We start from the raw sequence: 16169 nt of genomic DNA, 5'->3' as shown, positions 1-16169 counted from the left end.
CGATTATTATGAAACCGCAGTCGAATGGGCCATATTGGCAAAGTGTAATATAGAAACAGGGTTTCTTACGTATATTATACGTATATTATATTATACGTAAAGAAACCCTGTTTCTATATTACACTTTGCCAATATGGCCCATTCGACGTATAATATACGTAAACACTTTGCCAATATGGCCCATTCGACGTATAATCTACGTATTATACGTAAAGAACGAATATTATACGTAAAGAATATTATAATATTATGATATTATACGTATTTTATACGTAAAGAAACCCTGTTTCTATATTACACTTTGCCAACATGGCCCATTCGACGTATAATATACGTAAACAAACCCTGTTTCTTATATTATAATATATACATATTATGTATTACACATTTAATTTAAATGTGGCCATCTTATGCATGTTCTTATGTCGAATGACTCGTTTTGTTCGGTAACTCAGTTTGCATTAGTTACCTGAACCAGAGTGCGTTCTATTGGAATGAGACCTCTATACATTAGAATAATGCACATTGTGGAAATGACTGAAGATATGATTTAAATCTTCTTTATTCGCGTTCGAGCCCTTAGCTTACTACGTAGCATGTTGAAAGCCGCGTTGTCCGGTACGTCTCACATTGCGTCCCAAGTTGGGACGCAACGTTCTTGTGTATTCGCCGCCGCATCTTCCCCAATCTTCAACGCGATAAGTAAGCCTTCCGATTGTTACGAACTCGCCAACGATGGTAAAGAGCCAAAAAGATAAGATCGGGTCGCAGCACATTTTCGCTTTTCCTTTGAGAAATTCACATGAGAGTCAGTGTAACTTTTGCTCACAGTTAAGCATGGCCAGTCGCGCAGAAGAAGCCTACGAGTGCAGCGTATATGTCGTCAGAACCAGCCCATGGAGAAGACTTGTTGGGACCAAATCATATCCCAGTCAGTTCGCGGCACGGTATACTGGTGTTGCGGAAGCTCGGGCCACGTACGTTTGTCGGAGACGACGGCGCCAAGCACACACATCGAGGCGCCAGAGTCGTGTCGTCTGGATTCATGACGGGGGAGATCACAAATGTTACGATAGATATGTCAATGCGTGTCTATAACAGAAAAAGAGACCAAAAGACCTCCACTACCTCTTGTTGGGAGTGTACATGCAAAAAGAGGTGAGGAGTCGTTTGATTGGCGGATTCTCTTTCTGCGACCTCTTTTTTTGACTGCGACCTGCCAAGATCAAATTATTTATTAATAAGTGCATGCAGCTGCGATCGCGTACGAATTGGCGTTCGCTGTCGTTGTCGCTGCGGTGCCAAAATGCGTGGTGCAGCAAGTTCTCTTTCTGATTGGCTTATAGAGAACCGTGTGCACCACACAACCAACATTCCTAGCTCGCTCTTGATTGGTTGCCGAATCGTCAGCGATTGCTTTACCGCCCTACCCCTCTCTGGATTACGGCAATTCCGGTTACGCGATCACTTCAGTTGCCCTTCCATTCTCGAATTGTCTCCGCTGCAGCGCAAGACGCGCGCAATAAATACTTAAGCACAGTATGGCCGACTCGCTGTGCCTGGACGAGGTCGCGGGTTTCCTCCACACGCTGGACGACCCAACGCTCTCGGGCAATGAATTAGTGTTATCTCTCGACAAGGACGAGTCGCTGCTCTCGCTCCAGGGCGCCGACCTCGCCCTCCAGGTTCTGGACGTCGCCGTGTTCGACGATCTTTTCAAAGACCCAACGGATAATGACACAGACCACCACACAGACAGCGACTGCACGTCCGCCGAGAGCGAGAGCGTCGCGTCGACGACGTCTTCTCCTCCGCCGGTAGTGGAGAGCATCCGCTCTCGGGACGCCATCCGCCGCAGCACGTACAGGAAGAAGCAGAAGGAGCAGAAGAACGCTCTGCACACACAAGTGGAGGAGCTCTCGCTCCGGTTGGCGGAGCTGCAGACGAAGAAGGCAGCTTCTCAAGAGAGACAAGGCGCGGGCTTCGCGCACACTGCGGTGTGGAAGGCTCTGGCCAACAGACACCTGCAGGGCAGACTTATCGCGGAGGAGCAACAGCGCCGACTCCGTGAAGCTGTGGAGAAGAGAGCAGCGCTGATTCAGGATCTGGGCTTGATTTTACGGAAAAGAATTAGTGAAGAGCAGCCGGAAGACGCTCGCCTTGTTGCCAAGAGACCACGCACAGAGTCGCCAGATATGGCGCTGTATGAAACATACATCAACGAGCTGGACGAGGTTTATGCGAGGACGGACAAGGTATTCGAGGAGACGGCGGCGGACAGAGAGGCGTTCGAGGTGGACGACTCGCTTGGCCTGTGCAACACGCAGAGAGTCGTGAAGGACTCGGCGTACCATGAGCTTGTGGGCAAGTCAACCACGCCGTTCTCCTACGATCGCGTGCATGAGTACGTTAGTCGTGTCTCCTGTATGGAAAACCGCCCAGGGCGCGAGGTGATCGTGGGTTCCCGGATTCCGGAGAATACGACTATCGTGAAGGCACGAGTAAATATGCCGGGAAGCGCTGGGTCGATTGTGCAGCACTCGATTGTGCGGAAGTACTACGAAGCCAACCGCGTTGTTGTTGTCTGGAGGAAGTTCACTGAGGGCGAGGGAGCGTTCACCGGTATGCACTCCGATGAAACAGGGTGGAACATTGTTCGTCCTTCGCCGAGTTGCATCGGAGGCGGCGCGAGTACCCTGCTCGAGTCGGTCACTCGCTTCGTCCCTATCAACTTCAGCTCAGCCGCCTCCGGAGCGACGTTGAAGCAGTTTGCTGACACTATTATCAAGGCCGGCGAGGAAGATTGCCAAGTGTGCATGCAGTTGCTGGAGCAGATGCTTCTGGACGATGCACTCGGTGTCTGCTGAGACTGTTTTGAGCGAAGCTCATAATTTATATCCGTGTCGCTGTTACTCGTGCTTGCTTACTTGCGTCTTCAAGAGTATTGATCTACCTACAGCACGTTTATCAGCGTCAAGAAAAAATGAATTGCCTCGCGTTATCTGAGAAGAAGTTGGTGTTCTTTACACCATGATTATGCAGTCGTGACCATCGCTCCAGCAATGTATCAACCCATACCCTAGCCCTGACCGGATAACGCCATTTTATTGGTGGTACCCTGCCAGAAGTTGCCTTTTTGCCTCTCTCTGCCCCATTCCGCAATTGTCTCCGTTCCGCTAGACTTATCCGTCACCTCAATATGGCCGACTCCACGCTGCTGCTAGACAGCCTGCTCAACCAATTGGACGACCCGTCCATCTCGGGGAAGGAACTTCTCCAGTCGCTCGACAAGAATGAATCTCTGCTCTCGCTGCAGGGCACCGACGTCGCCCTCCAAATGCTCGACGTCGCAGCCGTCGACGGTCTGTTCAGTGCAGCGGGAGACTCATCACATTGCAACAGAGATCACCACATAGATAGTGACGCTAATTCCGAGAGCGCCGCCTCTATTACGACGTCTTCTCCTCCGTTGGCGGTGGCGGACAACATCCGCTCTCGGGACGCCATCCGCCGCAGTGCGTACAGGCAGAAGCAAAAGGAGCAGAAGGACGCTCTGTACAGGCAAGTGGAGGAGCTCTCGAGCCAATTGGAAAGGCTGCAGAAGAGGAAAGAAAGTGGCCGAACCAGCCACGGGCCGGGACTGGGCCATGGTGCCGTGTGGAAGGCCCTAGCGGGCAGACACATGCAGGCACGAGTCGTTGCAGAAGAGCAACGGCGACGACTCTGCAAGGCGGTCGAGAGGAGGTCGGCGCTGATTCGCGATCTCGGGACGCTGATAAGAAAGAGAATAAGTGAAGAGCAGCCAGAGGAGGCGGTACACGCTGCAAAGAAACCCCGCACAGAGTCGCCGGACGTGGTGCTGTACGAGGCTTTTATCAGCGAACTGGACGACGTCTACGCGAAGACGGACAGCATTTTCAAGGAGGCGGCGTTGGAGACGGCGGTGGGGGCAGAGGGGGACAGCTGCGACGATGTCCAAGTTTTCTTTAACCCCTCGCAGAAAGCTAAACCCGACGCACGCTCCCATGAGCTCGTGGGGGTGTTTACCACTCCGTTCGCGTTTGAACGGGTGCGTGCATTTCTTTACAAGGTGTGCAACTTCGAAAATCAACCGGGCTACGAAGTGATCGAAGGTTCGTGGATTCCGGACCATACCGACATTGCCAAGACCCGCATCGTGGGGCCGGGAGGCAACTCGTTAGTGCAGCACACCATAATGCGTCGGTATCGCGAAGCCGATCGAATTGTTTTTGTCTGGAGGAAGTTCACGGAAGGCGAGGGTGCATTTGCAGGTATGCACGCAGACGAAACGGGGTGGGCCATTGTGCGGCCCTCGCCAAGCTCATCGGTTGGAAGTCCTAGCACGGTGATGGAATCGGTCATCCGTTTTGTTCCGATCAACTTCAGTACTGCACCGGCTTCGACTACAGTCATGAAGCAGTTCACTGACACGCTTGTCAAGACTGGCGAAGATATCTGCCAGGCCAGCTTCAAGATACTGGAAGAGCTGCTGCTTGACGATTCACTGGGCGTGTGCTGACTCAATTAATGCAAAACAATAAAAACAAGCAGCAATGGTGTACTCTTGATGTTAGAAATCCACGCAGGTCGATAGCCAAAGACGGCAGTTGTATGTAGCTGACTCTTTAATTTCTCGTTGATTATGGAGTCCTCGCCATTACGGTGCAAGGAGCGGTACATGCAAGCTGCCTACACCTCATCACCACACAGAAAGCTCCGTGCGGCTCAACTGCAGTGATTACTGGTCTCTTCCGCGCATCAACAGCAGCTGATTGTGCGCTAACCATCACTCTGCTGGCACTTGGGTAGTCCCCATCGACTCGGATTTCTCCTGTCCTACCTGTTGTTGGATGAAGCCAGCCGTTCTCTCAAAGGCTATGCAAAGCTGGCTCCACTCTATAAAATGACAAGTCTCGAATGGATGGACGACCACCTCGTGCTCGATGAACTCATGGACTTCTTCAACGCGTCGGACGAGTTGGCTCTACCCACTGCTCTGGCACTGGATGATGTGGACTGCGACGGTCTGTTAGCGGAGACCGAGTCCTTGTTAGGCTCAGCTATAGTGCCGGAAGTGCTACCGATCGCCCCAGTTCCAGCTCAAAGCGCCAGTCCAACCACTGCAGTGGCAGCGACGGAGCTGCATCGACCACGATCAAAAGACGCAATCCGTCGCAGTATCTACCGCCAGCGACAGAAAGCAGAGAAGGAGGCACTGCGTCGCGAAATCGACGAGTTGTCGGCTAAACTCGACAAGTTGCAGGACTCTGCAGATGACGTCAATCTGTCGCCGTCCACGGACTTGGCACTGTCGAGTTGTTTGTGGAAAGCCATCGCGAGTCGACAGAAGGAGCATCGTGAAGTCGCCGAAACCGAGCATCTGCATCTGCGAGCTGCTATCAGCTCTCGAGCCGCATTGATCGACGATCTCTGTGGAGTTTTAAAGAAACGTGTCCACGACGGAGCCATCACGGATGGCGTCTTGGCAGATGCCCCGCGGCATAAACGAATGCGGCTAGAACCAACGGATTCGGCACTGTTCGAGGCATTTGTCCAAGAACTTCACACAGTTTACTTGCAGACGGACGAAGTTCTCAGTGCCTGCGGTTTAGAGACGTCAGCGGCGCCGTCAATGACCAAACAAAAAGACGGAAGCACGGACTATTACCAGCACACCGATCGACAAATCTTGCCATTCAAGTTCAAGCAAGTGTGTCATTCGATGTGGCACCTCGCTCAGCTCAAACATCGGCAGGAAGATCGGCAGATCTACCAAGGTGTAGAAGATCCCGAGAACACAATCGCGCTCAAGTTTAGAATAACCAGTCGTCGCATGGGAGAGAAGGTGTCGCTGCTGCAGCGCGTCGTCGTTCGTCGCTTCCAGGAAATCAACCGTGTCGTGCTTGTGTGGAAAATGTTTACTGAAGGAGAGGGGCTGTTCCGCGGAATGCACTCGGATGAGACTGGGTGGTGCGTTGCTCGGCCGTCTACAAGTAGTGCGGCAACAGGGACAGTAATCGACACGTGTTTCCGGAATGTGCCGATGCACTTCAGCAATTCAACTTCATGCACCCCATTAGTGAACGAGTTTACCAACATGGTCGTGAGTACAGGAGAGGAGGAGAACCAAACGGTGCTGAAGGCACTAGAGGAAATGCTGCTAGACGACACGCTCGCTAACGTGGCAAACTAAGCTCATTTTCCATGACTTCACACCCAAATGGTTTGTGCCCTCAAGCGTACAACACGATCATATATCGTTCACAGGTTTATTCCAGCCAGCACAGCGTCTAGCAGCAAACTCTCTGCTCCATTAGTGACCTCTTGGCTGTTTGCAGACTTCCATGATCGTGCTCTGTCCTGTTGCGGAAGCCGCACGAGAGCCCACCCAGACTCGTCAGGTTGCATCCCTCTGCTTGATCCTTCTCCAGCCAGAAACGCTTTCCACGTGATGATCATGCGCTCGCGCTCGACAAATCGACGGGTGATGAGACGTTGCCAGCGACGCGAACTCTCCACTACCTGGGCGCTCGGTGACGCGCTAGTTGACAGCTATCGTGGTCGCTTCGTCCTCAATCGAATACTCCTCGTCTTGCCTGTGTAAATATGGTGTGCAAGCAAGCACTCGTTTGCTAGAAGTCGAACATCAAATGCTGCTTCGAGGAGTATTGAATCGATGTCAGCGGTCACTGTACGGCGATAATCTTCGCTTTCCGTCATCGGATTCAAGTCTCCATTAAGAAAAGTCAAGTAATTTGCGTTGATTCCATGGCATGGAGCAGGTCACCCGTCGGCTAACACTTCCGAGCCACCTTGCGGATAGATTAGAGCAGCAATCTTCAAGTGCTGGCGCAAAGCACAGAGTAAATCACCAATGAGCTCCGTCTTGCCGGCAATTGCACCTCGCAGCTGTTTGTACTGAGCTGCCGAGGCAGTCGACTTTCAAGTTAGCGCCTACTGAGCGCTTTCCATGCCAAAACCACTGACGAGGGGCTGCTGCTCTTTTCTCCTCTGGTCTTGTGTAGCGTATTCTTGCTTCAAAACCTCCGACAGCTCCGCAATTTGCTAGCGCAGTATCTCCTTTTCTTACTTCTGGCGCTCGTGGTGTTGAAATCGCCGAGCGCGTTTGGGCGGGGCAGAGGTTATCAGATCGGGACTTGCTGGCTTTGTGAGGAATGTCCAAGTCTTCAAATGCACAATTTTGTGGCCAGGAGAAAGGTTTATGGCTTGTTTACTCTGTGGAAGAGGCTGAACAAAGGCCACAAGCGAAGAAATGTGTGGCATGTTATTGTACATGTACTCTCGTATCCAGAGGCACCTGATCATTCACATGAGTGGCCATAGCAACGCTGTCACTATATACCATCGCGGTTCCGTGCTTCTTTGGAATGCAAAGGAGACCCCAGCAGCTTTCATAAAAACAAAATAGTTCTCTGGGTTTTATCCACAGTCAGGTGTTAGCTGTAATGGTACTAGCGCGCACGATGGAAAATTGAAGAGTGACATTAAGTTTTAACTGTCGCTAGCAAGTTGCTGCACTACCCTGTTGTAGCTACGTCCGCTAAACTATTGACAAAAACTTCTTCTCAACTATCATTGGTCAAATTATCAATTGACGTGTACACCAAATGTACCAATTGACAATTTACGTATGAAGAAATTGACGAACCATGTATAGTTACATGAATCCGTCACATTAGCACCCACCCTGTTGAATATGCTCTGTGATGTTAAAGATCTCTCCTTGTTTAATGTGTGTTATTTTGGATAGTCTGTTTGATTTACAAATTATGCTGCTACTTGTATTGTGAAAACCGGCGATTTTGTCACTCCGTATAGCTCTGTAAATCAGGGCTGTGAGCAAAAACGATATGTGGTAATTTGTACTGAATAGGAAGTTAATGTGGGTACTAATCTGAGTAAGTCGGCTTAAATAGGAGTTGGGAACTGGGCTCTAAAGCCATCTTGTCAGAACAGTGGTGAGGGAGAGAGACAACGGAGACACGATGTATGCCGCAGAATTTCGACGGAGAGCTGTGGTTAAATCCACCCAGCCCTGCTGAGTGGCGCCTTGACTTGGCTTAGCGTAGAGATTAGTATCAGGGCGCAACGTTCTAATATCGAAAGCAACTAACGCGGCTACGATGCGCTCTTTCGCTCTCGCGTAGAGGTCATCAAAGCTGCCCTCTGGGTCGAAGCGAAACTCCGCGTCCTCGACACGGACGCTGGTTCTGCTCGTCCTGTTGATTCCTCCTATTTTGACTGATATCTTGGCTAGTGTTTGCATAGCCGCTTGCTCGGTGGATTTATTTGTGCGGACTTACTCGGAATGCCGAGGTTGGAGCTGACATTTCAGCCTATTTAGAGACCAAATCGATTACGACTCTAAAATAGCTTTGACGCGATGCTGCATAAGACCGATTATAATTAGGGATACCCAATCCTAAATAAGGGATGGATCGACATAAATAAGGGTTCCCGACTCTAAATAAGGCACTAAATCAGCCGATTTACTATCCGATTAGACATTCTGAGTGCTTTTCACAATACATGTATGTTGACCCACTTGAAATAAAATATATACTCTTTTGCATAGACTCTAAGTAACGAAAATACCTGTGACAAATGATTTATCTGTCTACTTAATCGGATTTTTCTATTCTCGAGTTGGAGAAGTTGAAGTTAGGCTTGCTTTTATAAAACATCCCCAATAATTAGAGAAACTCGATGTGACCCTGGGCGCGCAACAGCACGGTGAAATGGCGGGACACGGCGTACAAGTCCCGGTGGACTTGTTCATGACGTCGCTACAGGCGTAGCAGAATCGTCAATACAATTCCAGCGTGGCGACACATCGCACGCCGCCACCTACGAGCTCGACAAGAGGCGGAGAGCGAGAACCGACGGCTACGGGAACAACTGGTGGATCACCCCAAGTGGGGCAACGCGTTGCAGGCCAAAATGAACGCGCGAGGGTGCGGAAACGACCCGAATTCGGCTCGAGCAGCGGCTACGGCGGCGGCTCTGGGCTCTGTTGCCAACCCGTTGCTGCTGGCAGAGGACGAGGAAGGGATCACGGACTTGGAGCTGGAACTGGACGACACCGACAGGGCGGAGCTCGAGTTGCTGGCGAGCGGACTGGACGCGGCATACGCGATAGTGGACGAGGTGTTCAAGGACCACAAAGTCACTGAAGTGTCGTTGGGCTCTGTGTCGGGCAGCAGGAAGACGCTGGATGGGGCGGAACAGGAGGGCGGGATGGCTGCTGTGGAGCTGCGCGACTCGCGTGTGATTCCATTTGAGTTTCGACTGCCAAGCGACGCTGCGTGGACCGCGTGGGTGCTCTGGCACCTCGGCGGGAGCTGCCGGTAGAGCGTGTCGGCGCATCGGAGCTGCTCGTATCCGGATGTTTCACGACCGGAACATACTTTCGCTGTTAAGTTCCGCTTGCAGACGCCGGCATCCCAGCTTCCGACTGGTGCTGGCCCAATGTTCTTGGATCTGAAGTTGGTGCTGCGCAGATACGTGGAGCAGAACCGTCTAGTTTTGGTGTGGCGAGGACTTTCAGCGGGCGAGAAGGACCTGGACGGGTTGTTTACAGATGAAACTGGGTGGGTTCTCTTCGAGGAGATGCAACCGTTTCCGCAAACGCAAAAAGACGATGGAATTGCTGCTGCAGCGGCGAGGACGTCAATGCGATCGTGTGTGCGCATGACTCCGAAGCGTGCCGAGGAGTGTACTGCAACGCCGACGCAAGGACAGGTCTTGGCGAACTTGGTCGTGAATTCCTATGAAGAAGATGTCAGCTTCATATATCGCGAAATGGAGGCGCAGCTTCTTCGAATGACAAGGCACACTTGATGCGTTTGTATTCTAGTCGTGGGCAATCAAATATTCACCAAGGAATAGCAGAGGAATATAACAGCGGAGGACAGCGTGAAGGTGCCGAAGGAAGAGGTCTTGGAGGAGGAAGGATGCCCGGAGGTGCTTGTGTATTAGCAGTCAAAAGACGGAGTGAGGACTGGTGGTCCCTGGCGGGGGAGATAATCCCCCTTATTCTGCAACTAAATAAGTGGTCTACATTGTACGGGACAGCCCCATGAGCGAGTCCCATGTTCTCCTGCAAAGCATCAGCACGTCGGAGATGCTCAACTTTAACAGCCTCCCACATCGAGGAACGGCGTCGCTTGCTGGGTTGCAGCTTGCATAAGTTTATGCATAATTATTATGACCTGAGCACTCGGCGTGGACAATTTGTGCCTTCACCGGTGGTGATCTTCTACCCCGTGTGGCTTATTTCTGTTGAGGTTGCACTTCGCTGTCTGATCGACTGGATCCCTACCGCGAGGCAGACGGCCTGCGCGTGCTGGCACGTGCCACCGGGGTCTGTGGTTGAAGATGGGAAGATCTCGCAACCTGATTGGCTGGACTATCTCTGATACTGGAATGTGATTGGACGACAACTTCAATTTGGGTGCTTATGATTTGCATGTGTTGAGTCAACCGTTTTGAGCCGCAGCCGTGACTAGGCGGATCAGCCTTACGACTGGCAACTTCGTTTGGACCGCAGCCGAGATCGTTTGGACCACATCTACAAGCCTCACCTACTAGGGAACATTGCATACAGTAGGGACTGCTAGCTGGCCAACACACTAACCTAAATCGAGCTCACTTTCGGATTTCCTTCCAACTACTCACTCGACTACCAAGCCTCATTCGCACACTCTCAATTGGTTATGAGCCCAAGCTACGCGGACACCGTCAAGCTCGTGGAAGATAACTACTTCCACTGGGAGTTCAACATGCGGATTAAGCTCTCGCGCAAGGGACTGCTGCCCCACATCATCAAGGCAGAGTTCGACCCAGTGAGCAACCGCACCACGGATGCATGGAAGACCGACGATCTGAAAGCCCTTGGGGTGATCGCTGGCGACGTCAGCCTCACATTCCAAGTCTACATCCGTGGTGCGATGACTGCGATGGATGCATGGACCATGCTCCAGGAGCAGTTCAACCGGAGCACGCTCAAGAACCGACTCCTCGTCACCAAGAAGCTGCATAACTTCAAGATGGAGCCCGGTACGCGGTTCACGACGCACGTGGACCAATTCAAGGAAATCGTGCCCAGATGGGGACGATTGGTGAGCCTCTCGACGAGACCCGCCAACTCGTGCTGCTGCTCGGCAGTTTGACCGATGAGTACCGGATGATCAGTACCGTGCTCGAGAACACGCCGAACATGACGCTCTCGTACGCAATCCAAGCGCTCGCTGGTGTTGAAGCCTCGGATGAATCGTCATTGGCTCAAGAGAAGGCGTTTGCTACGAAGAAGAAGGAGAATTTCAAGCATCGGTTCAACGGCAAGTGCTTCTACTGCAAGAAGACTGGCCACAAGGAATTCGAGTGCCGCAAGAAGAAGGTCGACAACGAACGTGGGCAAGTCGCGCAAGCTGCGTCCGACTTCGCGTTTACGGCAACGGGTGCGATGGACAAGTCGGAGTGGCTCGTGGACTCCGGTGCCAGCTCGCACATGACCAGCGTCCGGGACAAGTTCGTGTCCATGAAGGAGCTGAAGACGCCAGTCCGCATCACGATCGCGGATGGCACGAAGATCGACGCAGTTGCAAAGGGCACCGTCGGAATGAAGCTGATGGACGGAACGTCTGTCACGCTGTCGGATGTGCTATACATCCCTGAAGTTGATGGAAGCCTCATCTCGGTTGCGAAGCTGGCCGAGAAGGACGTCGTCGCGCAGTTCAGCAAGGACAAGTGTGTCTTTCGCTATGGCGATGCTACCGTCATGGAGGTCAAGCGTTTTGGAAACGTCTACAAGTTGAAGACAGTGGGGGGCGAGGTGTGTCGTGCGGCGACGGCATCTCGTAAGGAGCCATGGGCCGTTGTGCACGCCCGTCTCGGCCACATCCCGTTCAAACGTTACGAACAGCTGTTGACCATGGCAGACGGAGTGCCTTGCGTTTCGGATGGTGTCACAAGTGGTACCGTCTGCGCAGGCTGCTGCATGGGCAAGATGAGAGCGGACGACTATCCGCGACACCCGGAGAAGCTCGTCAAGAGTGCAGGCGTACTGGATCTGGTGCACACGGACGTGGTGGGTCCGATGCAGACCAAGACACCCGGTGGCTGCACGTATGTGGTAACCTTCATTGATGACTACTCACGTCACGTGACTATCTACTTCATGAAGGCCAAATCGGAAGTGCTGTCGAAGTTCAAGATCTTCAAGGCGGCAATGGAGAACGCAACAGGCAAGGCGATCAAGCGCCTACGTTCTGACAATGGTGGCGAGTACACGGGCAAGCAGTTCAAGGCCTACCTCGACCGCAGTGGCATCAAGCATGAAAAGACGGTGCCATACACGCCTCAGCAGAATGGACCGGCTGAGCGCATGAACCGAAGTTTGGTGGAGATGGCGCGTTGTATGCTCTACCACGAAGCCATCGAGAAAAAGTGGTGGGCCGAAGCCGTAAACACGGCTGCGTGGATCATCAACCGGCTCCCCAACTCGGTGAACGTCAAGACGCCCTACGAAATTGTGCATGGAGCCAAGCCGCAGCTCAAGACCATGAAGGTATTTGGTTCAGTCGGCTACGCGCACATTCTCGACGACAAGCGCCGCAAGTTTGATGCTAAGGCCTTCAAGTGTCGTTTCGTGGGCTACGAGGATGGTGTCAAGGGATACCGAGTTCTCAACGTGGCGACGGGAAAGGTGCAAATCAAGCGCACCGTGAAGTTCGTGGAAACAACAAGTCTGGATGACATGGTGGAGAAAATGGAGCTGGATGACGATGAAGTCAAGGTGGAGCAACCTAACCATGATGGACTGCAACCGAACGAGTCAGGACAAGTCGTGCCAATGGATTCTGAAGTTGGGGACGTGATCCCACTTCAACGTGATATGGGCGTAAACGATGCGATCGTGCCATACGGATCGACACATCATATGATTACCCGATCGCGTGCTCGCCACATTGACGAGACAACGGATCCCGAAGAGGCAGGCGCTCGCAAGAAGCAAGTCGTGGCGCCCTCGACTACTGGCACGAAGCGCCAGAAGATGATTCAAGGCAGAGTTCAAGTTAACGAGGACCAACATGCAATTGAAGGTGGCCAAGCAATGGCTGCAACGGAAGCGGTCCCGACGTCATATGAAGAAGCTATGGCGAGTGCGGACCAAGTGGAATGGAAGAGGGCTATGCAGAGCGAGTTGAAGTCGCTCGTAGCAAACAAGACATGGAAGCTGGTGCCGAGACCAGCTAACCAACGACCGATCGGCTGTCGTTGGGTATTCGCATTGAAACGCAACGAGAAGGGACAAGTCATTCGTCACAAGGCCCGTCTCGTAGCCAACGGTTACTCGCAACGTCACGGAGTGGACTATGAAGAGACGTACGCCCCGTGGCTTACCTGAACTCGATTCGCGCCAAACTGGCGAAGTGTGTCGCAGATGGATACGACATCGAGCAATGCGACGTTGACACCGCGTTCCTGTACGGCAAGCTAGAAGAAGAGATCTACATGGACTCGCCAGAGGGACTCCGAGATCTCTTGACACTTGCCGAAGACGATGGTGAAGAGGACGTCGTTTGTATGTTGCTGCAAAGTTTGTACGGACTCAAGCAGGCGTCACGAGTATGGAACGAAACGATTGACGCGCACCTCAAGGTGATGGGATTCAAGCCTGCTGACACCGACCCGTGTGTGTACACAAGAGGGGATGGAGACGACCACTGCATTGTGTGTCTCTACGTGGACGACATGCTGATCGCATCGCGGGACAATGCGGTGATTACATCGGTGAAGGCTGGAATCGCGGAGAAGTTTCAAATCAAAGACCTCGGGCGCGCACGTTTCATTCTTGGAATTGAGATCGACTACAACATGGATCGCAAGACACTGAGGATCTCTCAACAAGCTTACACCGAGTCGATCATCAAGAAGTTTGGGCAAGAGAACGCGAAGCCGTGCACATCGCCTATGGAAGCTGGAGTTCATCTGACCAAGGCCGACGAACCGCAGGCGGAAGAAGAGAAGACCAAGATGAAGTCGAAGCCCTACCGATCGCTGGTGGGCAGCCTGATGTACCTGGCATGTGGAACACGACCTGACATTTCGGTCGCCGTTGCCAAGTTGAGTCGTTTCCTGGAGAACCCTGGCCAGAAGCACTGGGACGCCGGAATTAAGGTAGTGCGCTACCTACTGAAGACCAAGGACGTGGGCATCACGTACGATGGGTTATGTGGAACCGAGCTCGTCGCGTACTCGGATGCGGACTGGGCCGGCAGCCGCGACGACCGTCGTACCGTAAGCGGGACGATGTTAATGATGTGCGGTGCTCCTGTGGTGTGGCGTTCGACGTATCAGAAGACTGTCGCGTTAAGTTCTACAGAGGCCGAGTATATGGCTCTGAGCGAATGCGTGAAGGAGTCCGTCTGGATGCGCCGTCTATTGAAAGACATTGGCACTGAACAAGTGGGGGCTACTGTGATCTACGAAGACAACCAAGGCGCGATGGCACTGGCGAAGAATGTTGGATACCAAGCTCGCACGAAGCACATCGACATACGCTACCATTTCATTCGCGAGAAGGTGGTGAGCAACGAAGTCGAGCTGGAGTATGTGGAGACCAAGAACCAGCTCGCTGACTTCATGACGAAGGGTCTATCGTCGAAGACGCTCCGCTACTCGATGATATGTAGCAACGTTGGACCCAAGCTCGAGACATCGAATTGAGTGGGGGTGTTGAGGTTGCACTTCGCTGTCTGATCGACTGGATCCCTACCGCGAGGCAGACGGCCTGCGCGTGCTGGCACGTGCCACCGGGGTCTGTGGTTGAAGATGGGAAGATCTCGCAACCTGATTGGCTGGACTATCTCTGATACTGGAATGTGATTGGACGACAACTTCAATTTGGGTGCTTATGATTTGCATGTGTTGAGTCAACCGTTTTGAGCCGCAGCCGTGACTAGGCGGATCAGCCTTACGACTGGCAACTTCGTTTGGACCGCAGCCGAGATCGTTTGGACCACATCTACAAGCCTCACCTACTAGGGAACATTGCATACAGTAGGGACTGCTAGCTGGCCAACACACTAACCTAAATCGAGCTCACTTTCGGATTTCCTTCCAACTACTCACTCGACTACCAAGCCTCATTCGCACACTCTCAATTATTTCGCCTGTAGGGTGATATGCCAAAAGTTGTCGTGCTAAATGTTTGGTCATTTAGTTTGAGCTATGGTGGGCTAATCAGGAAACCTTTGTTGTGAAGGAGAAAACCTGTTCACCGATTATGATTGCTCTAAAGTGTTGTGCATATTGCTCGTGATCGCAGATATTTGCATTGCGACTGTACTTGGCTAGTCAGGAAAACCTTCTTGTGAAGGAGAAACCTGTTCACCGATAGTTTGCATGTACTAGATTTTGTAGGTGTGTTTTGCACGTATTCACCTTTTTATTTGTATCTTTGCGGTTTTGAGTGGCTACTCAGGAAAACCCTTTTTTCTGGTTGGGATAAAACCTGTTCGCCGAGTGTACTTTACTCGAGCTTCTTGCTCGTGGATATTGAATGTTTTGCTCTTAGTTTTGTTTTTGTCTCCTTTCGGAAGTCTCGGTAACTTATTTTACTCCCGATTCTCTCCTTTTACATGAGTTGTTGAGAGGACGTAGCCATCTCAACAGGTAGGCTGATGAGCCTCCCAGTTTCCTCAATTTGGTCAAAGTATTACATTTTCAAGGCTTTGAGCCTCCCAGTCGCTTTAGACTGACAATTGCAACATAATATTGTTGACAATGTGATTTTATTTTAAAGCTTGTCGATTTTTTTCCTTATAGATCAGCAACATAAAGTCGCTTAGAGTAAATTACTTTGCCATTTGTAGGAACATGTAGCTCTAGAAGCATGGACTGCATCAATTTAATATCTTCCGTAATAACACAACTGTCCGCTTTAAATGTGCGGGGATCACATCTTTGGGAGGTATTTTATTTGTCTCTCCCTAGTGTCCTTATCGAGATGTTTCTCGTTTGTGAATAATTATGCTTATAGCATGCACTAGCGGAAGTATGTGTGCGACTGAATCCATTGAGAGATGGTCTATTTAGAACCTGACATTTTGTATATGTCTCAT

The 16169-nt window shown here is 51.7% G+C and overlaps 4 protein-coding genes across 4 annotated transcripts; all 4 read left to right on the top strand.

The window, feature by feature from the left end:
• Positions 1–1541: 1541 nt before the first annotated feature.
• Positions 1542–2867, top strand: IUM83_01336 (uncharacterized protein; the record flags this gene model as incomplete). Its single annotated transcript, XM_067925181.1, has 1 exon — positions 1542–2867. One exon carries the CDS (start codon positions 1542–1544, stop codon positions 2865–2867), a length of 1326 nt encoding a protein of 441 aa, XP_067797298.1.
• Positions 2868–3199: 332 nt separating this feature from the next.
• IUM83_01335 (uncharacterized protein) lies at positions 3200–4540 on the top strand (the record flags this gene model as incomplete). Its single annotated transcript, XM_067925180.1, has 1 exon — positions 3200–4540. One exon carries the CDS (start codon positions 3200–3202, stop codon positions 4538–4540), a length of 1341 nt encoding a protein of 446 aa, XP_067797642.1.
• A 402-nt stretch (positions 4541–4942) lies between these two features.
• Positions 4943–6214, top strand: IUM83_01334 (uncharacterized protein; the record flags this gene model as incomplete). The annotated part of the gene is made up of 2 exons (XM_067925179.1): positions 4943–5991; positions 6076–6214. The coding sequence occupies 2 exons, from the start codon at positions 4943–4945 to the stop codon at positions 6212–6214; spliced, it is 1188 nt and encodes a 395-aa protein (XP_067797086.1).
• Positions 6215–8982: 2768 nt separating this feature from the next.
• IUM83_01333 (uncharacterized protein) lies at positions 8983–9393 on the top strand (the record flags this gene model as incomplete). The annotated part of the gene is made up of 1 exon (XM_067925178.1): positions 8983–9393. The coding sequence occupies one exon, from the start codon at positions 8983–8985 to the stop codon at positions 9391–9393; it is 411 nt and encodes a 136-aa protein (XP_067797087.1).
• Positions 9394–16169: the final 6776 nt, after the last annotated feature.

Source organism: Phytophthora cinnamomi, assembly GCF_018691715.1.
Source record: "Phytophthora cinnamomi strain GKB4 chromosome Unknown Contig14, whole genome shotgun sequence".
In the NCBI taxonomy this organism is placed as follows: domain Eukaryota; phylum Oomycota; class Peronosporomycetes; order Peronosporales; family Peronosporaceae; genus Phytophthora; species Phytophthora cinnamomi.
Note: the sequence above shows the minus strand (reverse complement) of the source record. Positions and strands in the feature narration are given on the sequence as shown.